At 39.4% G+C, this 14401-nt stretch overlaps 1 protein-coding gene across 1 annotated transcript; it reads left to right on the plus strand.

Moving 5' to 3' along the window:
* The first annotated feature begins 324 nt into the window (after positions 1-324).
* On the plus strand, positions 325-12974 carry LOC146621627 (uncharacterized). Its single transcript, XM_085368677.1, has 16 exons — positions 325-478; positions 835-2231; positions 2320-2415; positions 2810-3062; positions 3517-3872; positions 3961-4104; positions 4204-4318; positions 4942-5013; positions 5098-5238; positions 5367-5480; positions 5756-5829; positions 5919-6023; positions 6255-6370; positions 6624-6762; positions 12570-12690; positions 12886-12974. The coding sequence occupies exons 1-16, from the start codon at positions 325-327 to the stop codon at positions 12972-12974; spliced, it is 3486 nt and encodes a 1161-aa protein (XP_085224803.1).
* The last annotated feature ends 1427 nt before the right edge of the window (positions 12975-14401 follow it).

The following is a 14401-nucleotide window of genomic DNA, read 5'->3' on the forward strand; positions in this document are numbered from 1 at the left end:
TTGTAGGTCCCAATTCAGTTACGTGCAACGTTGCCATCTCTCGACATGGAGGGGTTACTGCAACGCAGCAACTACCAAAAAAAGTTTCTATAAATGCATTTTTTTTTTAATTTACAAACACAATAAATAAAATTAAAATTTTAAATGTTACGGAATACTGTGTTATTTGAAGGTATTAAAATTGGTTTTTCGACAGTCGTCACGCGACCTGACCACAACGTATATAAACAAGGCTGACGTCACCTGATGTCGGAGGCTTCAACTGCTAACGTCCGTTTGTTAATTATAAAAAAATCTGAGGAAAAAAAGTGCGGAAAGTAGCTAATGTTTCCTTCTTCGGGCTTTTTTGCTGATATAAACTGTCCCTTCTCACAACATGGGCGTTGTGAGCGGCCTCACTGTTTATACAAACATCCTACAAAGCAGGCGCGGGACTGGTTTGCTGTCTCATTTGAATCATCCAAAGTGGACTTCACAGGTCAGTGCTTCAACTATGCCAACTGACTTCGAACAGCTTGTGCATTAGCTTGCCGTTTTACCTGTTAAAAAGGTTTAATTGTTTAAGAAAACCCCCATAAACCCTGGGAATTATAAGAAGCTTTTAAATCGATTAAAAGGGTTTTAACGTTACAGGTGTAAGGACAAGTGTTTTCTTAAAAAAAAAAAAACAACTTCTACCATCTACCTTGTGTTCTTTAAAAGTTCTATTTTGTCACTAAAGGGGCACGATAGGATCTTCACACATCAAATAGCACAAAAACTAAATGGCAAATTATCAAGCTGTCACTTACATTTAAGTAAATACTTATCCTGTTTCATATTCACGTTGAACAGAAGAACAGAGGCCTTATACGGGCTGTGGAGATGACTGCCTTCATGAGCTGGAGCGGATCAACAAGGAGATTGAATCTGTAAGGCATGAGGTGGAGCAAGAGCGGATGCGACTGTCACGTTACCAGACTGTACAAGCAGACCGCATAAACAACAGGCCTGCTTCCAAGCGTGAGAGTAAAACTGTAGACAGAAAAGCTTATGGGCCATCGTCTCGCACAGATTTTACTAAAGCACACCAGCGAGGAAAGAAGTATGTGGTTGACAACTCAAAACCGAGGACTGATTTGGAGTATGACCCACTGTCCAACTTTTCTGCAGACTTGCTCTCTTTCAGCTCATTGACAAAGGACCAGAAGTTGAAAAGTAGACAAGTAAAAGACAAAAGTCCAAAAAACACTGCCCCATGTATTGATAAAGAACCATTTGCGTATCAGGCTCCGATTTCCCGATCACCATCTCCGGAGGCACTTGATGTTTCTTCTGAAGGTGAAGACCTAATTATTGATGTTCCTCCTTCTCCTGACAAAACTGGTCAGAGAACTGCTAAGTCTGTAGCAGGTAAATCCTCTCAGGTGACAGCAGTGGAGGTAACGGAGGAAAAAAAAGAACCTAATTTACCTGATTCTCCATCACGACACTATAAAATACCTCTGTCTTCATCAGATTCAAATAAAACTCATCATTATGTTGAAAACAGTCAAGCTTTACTAACTATACTTGCTGACAAAGAGTCTGAAGATCTAAAAAATGGTGGCAATGTAGTGGACTTAGCAGAAAGTCCAGAAGACCTTGTAAATGAATGTCAAAAAATTACCAAATCTGTATTGGAGAAGATCCCCGAACAACAAGATCACAACCTGAACAATCCTCAGTGTGACCTGCTCAGTATCTTTGAGAAAATTAATCAGCAGGAGACACCCAGGAATTTACTTTTTTGTAAATCTCCAGCCTCTAACTCATCACGCAGGCAAGTGCCTCAGGACAGAGTTCAAAGTCACAGCTGTTCTGAAAAAAGTACACCCTCAGCAGTGATAGGAAACCAGAAAAAGTCAAGCAAAATGTCAGGACAGACACAGGGAATAGCTGCTGACGGTCCTAACCTGCCTCTAGAGCAAGCAGAACAAGGGTCAGAGAACAGCGAGTTTGAGGGTCGGCATGTTTTGTCAACTTCTGTCAGCTCACAACTCGGAGCCGAACCGTGTTCTGAGCAGAATTTGGTGACGGTAAATACTGAAGAGATCATATTAATCAACTCCAGCTCTGATGAAGAGGAGGAGGAAGGGCTCAACCATTCAGGAATGGAGCTCTCAGACAGCGACCCAATGGAGGAATGCTACAGGATCTTCATGGAGGCAAACAATGAGGAAAAAGGAACTGAAGAGACTCCTGGTGCACATGTAAGTAGCCTGTAGAGACTGCAAATTCATTATGAAGAAATTCTTTTGAGAATATAAAGATTTTTTTCTCTCCCCTTGTATTTCTTAGTTAGGGGCTGTGGATGCAGAGAAGATGGAGGTAAATGTCACACCCAAGGGATTACCAGGAAGGAAAAGAGTGGCTCATGAAGCCAAACAAACAGAGGTAGGTACAGTCCAGTCTCATAGCAAAATGTGTTTTTTAAAGACAGGAGATGTCTTTTTTAAAAATCCAAAACACTGTTTTTATTGCCTAAACAGTATTTTAATACCCAAGCCTAACCTAGTAGTTTTTAATAATGATAACAAATTTTAATTGAATAACGTATTAAAAATAATATGACAGAAATGTGGGGAAAAAAATCACCATGCTTGGCAGATGAAAGGTCACACTCAGGAACATTAAAAAGTAGGGTTGGCCATTTATGTCCATAATGACTCACTAGAAGTCGTGGCCTTTTTCTTAAGATCTGTTGTGACATGATGTAAGTTGACTAATCTTTACCCAGGATTGCATAATCAAAGTTAAGCATGTGTTTTGAATGACCTCCTCTGTGCAGCAGCCAGTAGCTAAGAGCAGGCCTCAGCCGCAGGTTTTGGTTCCACTCTGTGAGCCAGTAACTTCAGGATATGGCTCTAGACCCTCTGTCAGTTCCAAAACCCAGCAGGTTCAGCAGAGAGCCTCCACTCCGACTGCTTCAGTTAAAGGTGGACAGGCTTTTGTTTCCTCCACCTCTCAGAAGAAACCAGAGACCCAGTTTACACCTTCTGTTTTAACTCAAAACCCTGCAACCCTCCAGCCTGTGCGCAATGGTAAGTATCTGTTGGCAGTAGTAGTGATGATTGTTTAGTTCTTAGACACATTAAGAATAAAAAATGCAAGAGCATGATAACGTGTAAATTAGGTTAGATTCAGATTACTGTCATTGAGATAGTATAACTCAAAAGATGAAATGCAGTTTGGCATCTAATCTGAAGTGCAAACAATGTAGGTACATATGTATATACAATAATGTATACAAAAACCATTCCAATAAACAAATGAAAGCACTTCATTGAAATTGTATTTTTGTGTTTGATATAGAAAGTTTTATCACTAAAGCATACTTGTATTGCTCTGTGTAGCTCTATCATCCTTTCTCAAACTTCTGTGCAAGTTGTGTATTTTTTTTTTTTTTTAATTATTGGCACAGTACAAGTAAACCATGTCTAGTATGAGTATGCTCTTACTAGCTTTTCCTCAGTACACATTTTTTCTGTTCCATAGCTTTTGTGAACTATATACCTTTGGGACCAGCTGTTATTGAAGTGGGCAACAACTTGCATTTGATCCTTCCAGACGGTGCCTTCCCTGTGCCCATTTCTTCCAATTCCAATCCAGTTACTCCAGTTTTAACTCCAATAAATCAGGTTCACACAAGGGCCCTTGCTATAAAACAAACATACCATCCACATGCAGTTACTCCTATGCATCCTATGCAGCGATGCCGCCTGGCAGCACCAGTGCTCATTCCTGCTGTTGCACGCAAACCTTTACTAAACTCTACTTTTACATCTGCATCTTTACGTTCAAGTTCAACTATTTCTACTGTTCCTCAAAATTCTGGTCAAGCTTCTGCAAAGGTAAGAACTTCAACTAAACCTGGATCGTCAGTACAAGTTAGAAATGCTTAACCCACTTAATAAATATTATGTGGTTCTGTCCCCACAGCCGTTGCCTGCTAAACGAAAACTGAAGCAGCAGTGTGAGGCTGCCAAAGACAAAGTGCCCCATGATGTCAGACAGCGGTATGTCAACATGTTTACGGAGGAGTTCCTCAAAACGACACCCAATGTTAATGATGCCTTTGAAAAGGTGAGCATATGTCACAATCCTCCTCAGTAACAAACTCTAGTGTGGAAAGAGAGAGACATATGTATGTATTTTTTTTTTCTCTGATCTTTCTGTTGATAGGCTCTTGCTGAAGAGAAGACCGTGTACAATCGGAGTGTGAACAAGCTCAAGTATATGAGTGTTGCAGTGAATGCACTCAAGAGGCTGAAGAGTCAAAGCACTGTTGCTGCTAAAGGTGAGCACTTCATGGAAAAAGCTGTAGGAAATTACCTGTTTGTAAAATATCTCCAGAATCTCTGTAGATGTTGGGCATACAATTCATTCACTGTACAATTATTGTACATTTTGTTCACCGAATTACATAAAATAGTCAAAATGTTCAACTCATTGATAATTCATTCAGTGTTACAGACTTTTTGGGATAATTTATTTTAAATTCTTATCCAGGGCTTTAAATAAGGAAATTCCCTGTTGCTTTCTAACTGTACTTGTTTAGAGCAGATGGACCGACATCTCCCCATTCACAGTACTAGCAAGAAAAATTATACTACACTAAATCTAAAAATACTTGAAACATTTGATAGGTGGCCTCGGAATAAGGACATGTACTACGGGGGGGACTGGATACAGTTCCTCAAGCAGGGTCTTTCAGAAATCAATTACCTGTCTGATTAGAGTGTTAAAAGGGATGAATGGGCTACTAGATAAACCACATTATAATTGGTATGAATATCTCGTAATTGTAATTTTGTGCTTATTGTTTTTGATATATCTTGAGTTTTTTTGACTTAAAAAAGATAATAATAAACAGATGTTTTGATCTGGTATATAACGGACATTTAAATATTTGTTTTGCAGATGAAAACAAAGTCTACAGTCAAAAACGGAAAGGGAACATGCCTCTTAACCCAACAAAGTTTAAAGGAAATTGTGAGCATTAGTTTCCTTTGTACAAATGTAGACTTTATAATTATTAAATATTTTGACAGTTTATGAGTGTTTTTATTATTCCAGCAGATGACATGGCATTGTGTGAGAGTCTGAAGGATTATATTTTGACTGATGAAAAGCTAATTGAGAGTAACTATCCTGTTCAACACCCAGAGAAATGTGGTTCTGCAGTTCTTTTTGCTGAAAAGAAAGTTAGTCCAGATGGTAAGTGGAAATATCCAACCATGCTCCCTGGTATTTCTATATTATTTCACTAGAGGGCGTGCTTGACTAAAGTATTTGGACTCTGGGTTGGTTCTCTCTGTTAAGTGTTGTATTTTATTTGTTAAAAGCACTGAAGAGGATCTGTTGTCGCTGTGGTGCTACATACTCTGTGAGCCAAAGTGGCAAACACATTCGCAAGGAGGAATGCAACTACCATTATGGGAAAGGAGTTGAGAATAGAGGTTAGAAACCATTACCAGGTTATTCTTGACTATTTTATAAAATATTTTGACTGGTGTCTTTTCACCATCTAAATGTTAAATCTATGTGCTATATAAACATGCTTGAAGGTGCGCACCGTCCTAGTAGACCATCTTTTTAGGAGCACCATACTGATACTAGTTCAAAGCTCTCCTTTTGTAAGCAGCAGCCTCAAAGCAACCTGAAGACTTGAGGGCTGTGCAGTAACAGTTTTTAAGCATTGGTACATTTTTAAAACTTTAATAAAATTTTCCAGTGCCCGGTGGAGTGGAAACTCGCTACAGCTGCTGTCAGGGAGTCATGGGAGCCCCTGGATGTCAAGTGTTTAAGGTAAAAAGGGGAAGGAAAAGTCCTCTGAGTTAAAGGAATTCTTGTCAAATATTTCATATGTACCAGGACCACTTTGTTTTGTCAACCAGTTACATGTCCATGATGCCCTCAGCCTGGATGGGTTTGTGTCTACCATCTCCCGGGGTCCCTCAGACAGGAGCTGTCCTGGTGTCTATTCCTTGGATTGTGAAATGGTGATGTTGGATTTGGGGATTTACATGTGGCTTTATTAAAATGTGCAGTTAAATAGATAGTTTTATAAGCTACACTAACAGAATAAACAGCCTCACCTCACTATATACTCTACCTTTAACTCTTGTGCCCATGGGCTTTATGTCAGAATTTGTTGGTGTGGAAAAAGATTTCTGAAGTTTGATTTTTGTTTTTAATCAGTTTGCAATGAAAACATGTGTTTGCTTTTGTAGTGCTACACCGTTCATGGTTTGGAGTTATCCAGAGTGACAGTGGTCAACTCGAGTCTGGAAGTTGTATACGACACCTTTGTTAAACCTGAAAATGAGGTCATTGACTATAACACCAGGTAATGTGATAATATATCTCTGTGCACTACATAAACTATACGAACTCGCTCTGTTATTACAGAAGTGTGGCAGCAGTCTGAAAATTGTTCTGTATAATGGAAATTTAGTCAATGCTAAGTTCAAGGTTTAGCCATTATTTCAAAGATGGGGAAGATTTTTTGCTTTATGACACACATGATGAGGATGATGGAATGAAGCTAACAAGACCAGTGCAGCTGTGCTTAGAGCCCATGTGACACCTTACTTGTCCAGATTTTCAGGTGTTAGTGAGGAAGATGTGAAGGGTCACCATGCTTCTCTAAGAGATGTCCAGGAGACCTTGTTGAGCTTCATAAATGCTGACACCGTTCTGGTTGGACACTGCCTGGAAACAGACCTCTGTTTACTCAAGGTGACTTCTTGACTTCCCTTTTCACACATATTCTTGTTTATTTTTATTTTTTTAAGTGCACAGCGTATTCCACATTTTACAGCTGCAGTCCTTATAGTTATAGTTTATTTATTTATATAGCACATTTAATTACAACAGGAATGTTGACTAAAGTCCTGTACAAGAATACAAAATGCCTAGTAAAATACCTGATAATATTGATACCAAACATCAAATATAAATGAACAAATAACTCACATTTGTATTTACTGGCTTTTAATACAGCATGAGTTTTAAGATAAGATTTAAAAAGATTGACAGTAGGAGCCTGTCTGATGTGTAGGGGTAAATTATTCCACAGCTTAGGCGCTACGACTGCAAATGCTCAATCGCCTCTATGAACCAGCCTCGACCTTGGTATGGCTAAAACAAAAGATCACTTGATCCTAAGAGATCTAAAGGGCGCATAAGGCTGCAAGAGGTCAGACAAATACCCGGGAGCCTGTCCATTCAGGGCTTTGTAAGTCAACAATAAAATTTTAAAATCAATTCTGAAGTGGACAGGGAGCCAATGAAGAGAGGCAAGTACGGGGGAAATATGTTCACGTCTTTTAGTGCGTGTCAGAAGACGAGCTGCAGCATTCTGGACCAACTGCAGTCTTGCCAGGCAGGTCTGGCTAACTCCAGCTTATAAGGAGTTACAATAGTCCAGCTGGGATGTAATAAAAGCATGAATCGCCAGTTCAAAGCTTTTAAAACATAAAAGTGATCTCACCTTAGATAAAAGCCTCAGTTTGAAGAAGGACTGCTGTACAACTGAGCTAATCTGTTTTTCAAAGGTGAAATTGCTGTCAAATAAAAGACCAAATTTTTGGCATGCGATTTGATAAAAGGGATTGCCACTTGGTCCAAAAATTATCACTTCGGTTTTGTTCTCATTGAAGTTAAGAAAGTTAGAGGCCATCCAGGATTTAACTTCACCGAGACACTGATGTAATGGTTCTAGTGAGTTCATTGAGGGTTCATCTGGATAGCTTTTTGTTTTAAACCAGAACCATGGAAGAAGTTTGTAGCAACTGTTATTGAGAGAATCTCAATTAGATTCCCCTTTGTGCAGCACATGGGGACTGCAAGGACTCCCTTTGTCTCTTTAGATTAATCAATGAAAGATTTTTAGAACACTTATTGAATGAACAACTCTGTAACTACATAAGGCATTTCTTACCACCCAGGCGGTTTTATAAAAATAAAAAAAGTGATGGGGTATTTTCAACACCCTGCTGGACAGGCAGCGTGGACACAGTTTGTGAATTGAGTAATTCGAGATTGAGGCAACGTAGGAGTTTGAAATTGATACCCTAGGTGTAGCTATTAAAAATCTGAATGTTTGAATCCCAGTGACCTTAACATCAGATTTTCTGAAAATCTTGTAAATGTTATAAATCAAGAAAGAAGTCACCTGGGGTTTTCAAATACATGCATAGGTGAATTTGTTAATAATATTTTAAGACTTTGAAACCCCGTGGCCTCAACATTAAGGTCAGAGGTCAGCTATTATGAAAAGACCTAGGATTTTCAAGTTTTTAGAAAAATGTTACCTTTACAACCTTCCGAGCTATTCGATTGGATAAGATGCTATACACTACTGGGTGTTCTTAAAAAAACAAAATAAAAAACCTATTGGTTTTACAATACTAATTTCAGGGGTTTTTAAAAAAAAAATTTTTTATTGACAATTATGCAATTTAATGTCTCATTGCCGTCTGAAATGAAAGCATAGTAGAAACAAACAATTGGAGTCAAAAAAGAAATCAAGGAATAAATTATTAGACCCAAATGTATTCTAAATTTTTGACTCATCAAAGTAGCCACTTTTGGGAGATATAACAGCTGAACACACCCATTGCGTTCTTTCTAGAGATGGACCGATCCGATATTGCGTATCGGTACCTAAATTACTGGATCGGATATCGGAGAGAAATAAAAAAATGTAATCCGATCCATTAAATATCACAAAAGCACCTCAGAAAACTTGCGACATGGCGTAACTCGTCGGAGCAGTATGCGTCACGTGATAGAGCGGCTGTGGCGTGTGAGACCTGTCTGTGGTCAGGTTGAGCATTTGGAGCCTCGCTACCAAACCGGCATTTCATCTCCGAGAAAGTTATCCCAGAGAGAAGTAAAGCAAGTGTGTAAGTTCATCTCTGGATGTTTGTAAAGCATTCCCACGTTAAGCTTAACAACCGAAATATGGAGCGACTGCCTCTCTTCAATCATGAAACTGATCAATAATCAGCTGATCGGCTTTTCTGTCGCGAGTTCGTCTCTCTTGTAAGTTTATCGCCCACTTTGTACCAGAAAGAGGAAACCAGCACCAGGATCCTTTTCTACTGTGCAGGGGCGGGTCTAGCAAAGTTTAGCCGGGGGGGCCAGGTAGGGCATTAACAGGGAAAGGGCACAAAGAAATACTTTTCTTTCTTATTCTCATTTAAAATGTCTCGCTTTAATAAATAATTATCTGAATCTTACAACCAAAGTTTTAATCTGATGTAAAATGTATAGAAGTCCAATACTGTATATAGTAACTAATAAGTCTAATATACCCTAGTAAGCTAGTACTTTTTCCTTCAGAAATGTACCATCTGTGCAGTCTGCAATTCTGTTGAAGTAAGATGTTGAAGCTATTTAATTATTGTGGAAAAATAATCGATTTCTGAGCTTTTTTTTTTTTTTATGCGTGAGTTAAATTAAAGTTGATTATGTCGATTAAGCATCACGAGACGGAGGGTGCTTAATATTTCTGAGTACTCTTTAAAATACCAGAATAGGGAGGTGGTTGCAGGTTTAAGTGTATTAGATTGATCAGTTTTGCTGAACTATGAAATATTTGGGGTGCAGTGTATGTTTTGCATACAGGTTTAACAGAATAGCTTTAGTTAAAACTTGAGTATGAACTTATACAAAATGCAGCAAGATATTAAAAAAATAGTTTTATTGATTAAGAAATACACTATTGGATTCATATCGGTATCGGCAGATATTCAAATTTATGATATCGGTATCGGACATTAAAAAAAAAAAAAAGTGGTATTGTCCCATAAATGTGTGGCACTTGTAGGTTGCTTTGCATTCACCCTTTTGTCCAGTTCATCCCAAACCAGCTTGATGGGGTTTAAATCTGGAGGCTGTGCTGGCCACTCCATGTCTTCAAGCTTACAACCCTGTTCGTTCTCCTGAGGTACTTCTAGCGTAGCTTGGAACTATGTTTTGGGTCATTATCTTGCTGTAGGATGAACCTCTGACCAACTAGGCGCATACCAGAGGGTACTGCATGGTGCTGCAAAACCCTGTGGTAGCTGTTTTGGTTCTGGGTGCAAAAAGTCCCAGACCTTCACACTTCCTCCATGTTTGACAGTTGATGCCACCACTGTGGAACGATCCTTGCACCTACTTAATGGTGTACAAAGATCCTGTGTGATGAAGCCAAGATTTCAAATCCATTTTCATCAATCCATTATACTTTCTTCCAGTCTTCAGTAGTCCAATGGCAGTGTTTCATGGTCCAGCCAAGCCTCTTTGTCTTATTCTGAAATCTCAGCAATGGCTTTCTTGCTGCAATTGGTCCTGTCAAACGTGCAGCTTGAAGTCTTCTCTTCACAGTTGCAACTGAGACTTAAATACTACGACCACTATTAAGCTGTGTTTGAAGCTGATGTCCTTTGAGCAGCCTATCAGCTGTTAACACTCAGAAACTTGTCCTCTGATTCAGTTGTGGCTTTGGGTCTGCTAGACCTCTTTCTGCCAGTTTTTCTCCAGTTTCTGAGTGCCTTTTGATGGTAAAGGAAACTGTACGCACTGACATTTTGACTTTCCTTGCAACTTCTCTGTAGGAAAGACCTACATTTTTAAGTGTTATGATGGTCTGTCCCTCTTCCATTGTTAATTGCCTTTTTCTCACCATTTTTGTAGGAACACAGTACTTTCTGCAGCACAAAACTGTTCAGCTGATGCTCACGAGGGTATGGTATCACAGTGTGTTCCAACACTGCTTTTATGCAGACAGGATAGTTGTAACTAATCCAGAAAAGTTGGAACACCTCTAGCTTTCAAGGCCTGATCAACCTCCACTGCTGTAGAACCGCTTTAAATTATTAACCCATTTTGTGTTCCCTGAAAAAGGCCTTTTTGTAGAATTCTGAAATGGACATTATTTTTCAGTTTTGGGAAACCTTTCTTCCTTTTTTATTTTTTTTTTATTTTTTTATTTAAAACCTTTGGCAGTTCAACACTTACCTTTGTACCATTTCAACCTGTTCATTGAACTTGAACAACATAAATTGCAGTAAATAATAGAGAAATTTGGGTGTTCTAAACTTTTGACCGGCAACTTATTTCAAACACATAATTGACAGAGACCAACTGATATTGAAACTACATCATGGTCTGGTTGTCTTGTATACCCTAGATTTAATTTTTTGTATGACATTTGGACAAAAGGGTCCAAATGTCATAATACAGTAATTTCACTTCATTTCTCTCAGATGTCCTCCAAAAGTATTTTATTTTGACCATCTTAATTGCACTATAGTGGTCCCTCATTTATCGCGGCAGTTACATTATAGGTGAAATCTGCGACGTAGCCAACTTTAATTTTTACAATTATTATAGATGTTTTAAGGCTGTAAAACCCCTCACTACACACTTTATACACTTTTCTTAGACAGGCATGAACATTTTCACTTTTTCCTCTTGTTTAAACACTCTCAAACTTAAAACCTTTGTAGAAAAATAAGTCCAGTATTATAGAATGAAACCAACGGCCCCTGCAGGTGCCTTTGACAGTGCAAAACATTTCATTGATATTATGTTTGTAAGTTTTCTCCCCAGCAAACAACAAAGTACAGCACTTTAGTCACACTGGTAGAAATTGAAGATTTATGTAAATTTGACAAGCTGAACGCATTCTCTACTGGACAGCAGACACGGCACGGGATTGACAATGGTCTACAGCTGATCAGGACGCGGAACACAAAGTGCTGTTTAAATTTAATAAAAAATAAAATAAAATAAAAAAAGCCCGCAAAATTGCACACAAAAAAAATCAGCAAAACAGGTGTTATAGCGAGGGACCACTGTATTTCTAATTACCCAAACCAAATTTTTATCTAGTTTTCACCAGCAGGTGGCAGCACATTACTGGAAAGTCTTAATGTAATGTAGTTCCCAACCCCTCTCAAGTTGGGAGCTACATACAAAAAAAGTCACCATTTGCCCTGACTTAAGCAAATCACATAAAGGAATTGTTTTTGTATGAAAAGTTTCTCACAAAAAGCTACCTTAGCAAACATATATGAACTGGTAGAAACGGGAAGTAGTCTCATTAAAAAAACAAAACAAAAACGACAAACTCTGTAAAGCTGCTCTGAAAGCTGCTCCAGAGTTATTTTCTCCTGAACGGAGCATGGTGTTGTTCTGGGAGGATCTAGTGGTGATGACGGGGCCACCAACCTGTCCCTTTGACTAGAAGGCCAGTACTTCCTCTGACTCTCCATTATATTTCCTACATCTTTCAGGGCAGAGAGCATGCTACATTGAGTCACTGCACCATTTTATGGCACAAAGTGGTATTACATGAAAGTACTGCTGGGCCCCATTTCAGCTTCAGCTTATATATCCTCTTTAAGTGTTTTGGGCAGTAAGATTCACTGGTTACTTCTCCAGATTTTGTTCATATGCTGTAGCTATAGTTCATGTTGAAAGTAAAACAGAGTAATTTATCAAGTTTGAACCTATAAGAAAAGCTTGAGATATCTTCCTGTTTACTGCAGCTGCTCCACGGGATGGTGGTGGATACATCGGTAGTCTTTCCCCACCGCCTGGGCCCCCCTCACAAACTGACCCTCAACAAGCTCACAGCTGAATACCTCAGAAGGATCATTCAAGAGAGTGGTGGGTTACCACTATGCAAATGGTTTCTGTCACTATAATATCATTACATTCCAAATAAAGATGACTTATTAATATGACTTATTATAACATTAAATGCCACAGACTCATGCAGCAGATATCAGATTTATTCCTGAAGATACTGACTTCAGTTGCATTGATTTTTTTTTTAAAAGATTTTTTTTTTTCCCCCCTTAGTTTGTGGCCATGACACTGCAGAAGATGCTACTGCCTGTATGGAGCTGATGCTGTGGAAAGTCAAAGAAGATGGAAAATTGAAAAAATGATGGAAATAAAATTATTCCTGTACACTTCATGTGGGGGGAGGGGGGACAAATACTAGCTGTGACTCAAATGTATTATTTTGTGTAAACCTCGTTCAGGACACGGAGGGCAGTTTGTTTTTTGTTAGTGTGATTTATGTTAATGTGTTCTGTATGTAAAATTTCAATTTGGAACCCATCTTCCATATATGTATAAATGTTGACCACATGTAGTGCCAAGAGGACCCACAGTGGTGACTTTTCATGAGCAGTACTCAAGTAAAGGCATAGAATGAATTTTGTGTTTTCCTTTCTTAAAAAAGCAAAACTCAACAGCCAATCAGCATTCTGTTTTTAATGTGAGATTAACTTCAGGTACACTTCTGCAAATCGGTACACCTGTCTTCAGTTAAAGTAATCAGTGGTGATGCATAAAGAATAAGATGGTGGGAAACTCAACATACATGAAAGAAAGTCTCATGTAGGTAACAAATATTGCCCCGGCACAACACTCACAGCACCTTTTTCAGTTGTTATTCAGCCTTCCTTTTGGTCTTTCCTCTCCCGACACAGCACTTGTGCAGACAGAAACTGCAGGTCTTGATGAAGATGAATATGAGGAGTAAAACTATAGTGAGGATGAAGCCCAGGACATCCAGGCTGTGATACTGGTACCAGGTGAGCTCATGGGCCTGGACCCTCAAGTGCTTGGCCCCTTTGTTTTTCAGTGTGAACTCGATCCAGAATACTGCCTCATCCAAAGCACTCATGGGTCTGTCGTGGTGGATGCTGGCCAACCGCATAGCATTTTCTTTGTACCTGTGAATGTGTATAAATTAGAAAAAACATTGTAAAAATGAATATCATTCATTATGGGGCGATCGTGGCTCAAGAGTTGGGCGTTCGCCTAGTAATTGGAAGGTTGCCAGTTCGAGCCCCGGCTCGGACATTCTCGGTCGTTGTGTCCTTGGGCAAGATTTCAAGATGGCGCCGAGTATGGCAGCCTCGTCGCGAGCTCCCCCAAGCAACGGCTTTCTTCTGTGTTTAATTTTACTTTTCCTTTATTTTTTCACGAGCAGCACTTGTCTCCTTGTGTACGACCGACAAACCTTACTGGACATAAAAGACGGTCTTTCTTATAACTTTCCAGAGTTCAAGTTTTGCAACACGGACGCTCCGTTTGCAGACCCCCCATTCATCTCACCTGAGACGCCTTTGTTCTCTGGCCCTGGAGGCCGCAAACGCCGACGCAGAGGGAGAAGATCTGGCGTTCTGGTTCGACTGAGACGGCGCACTTACAGACCACCGTTACCCAGTTTATTACTGGCTAATATGCAGTCTCTGGAGAACAAGCTGTGCGAGCTTCGGGCACGGATCTCATTCCAGCGAGAGATGCGGGACTGCTGCGTGATCTGCCTCACAGAAACCTGACTCCGCAATACAACTGCCGG

Source organism: Diplotaxodon limnothrissa, linkage group LG12 (genome assembly GCF_057381915.1).
Source record: "Diplotaxodon limnothrissa isolate DT_005_m linkage group LG12, D_limnothrissa_male_GT1.1, whole genome shotgun sequence".
In the NCBI taxonomy this organism is placed as follows: domain Eukaryota; kingdom Metazoa; phylum Chordata; class Actinopteri; order Cichliformes; family Cichlidae; genus Diplotaxodon; species Diplotaxodon limnothrissa.

Bases quoted from the DNA above. Each gene is read 5' to 3' on its own strand.
- LOC146621627 (XM_085368677.1), top strand. From the start codon at position 325: ATGTTTCCTTCTTCGGGCTTTTTTGCTGATATAAACTGTCCCTTCTCA. The intron at 3,063-3,516 runs GTAAGTATCTGT...TCTGTTCCATAG, and splicing joins CCTCCAGCCTGTGCGCAATG to CTTTTGTGAACTATATACCT. The intron at 6,371-6,623 runs GTAATGTGATAA...TTACTTGTCCAG, and splicing joins GTCATTGACTATAACACCAG to ATTTTCAGGTGTTAGTGAGG.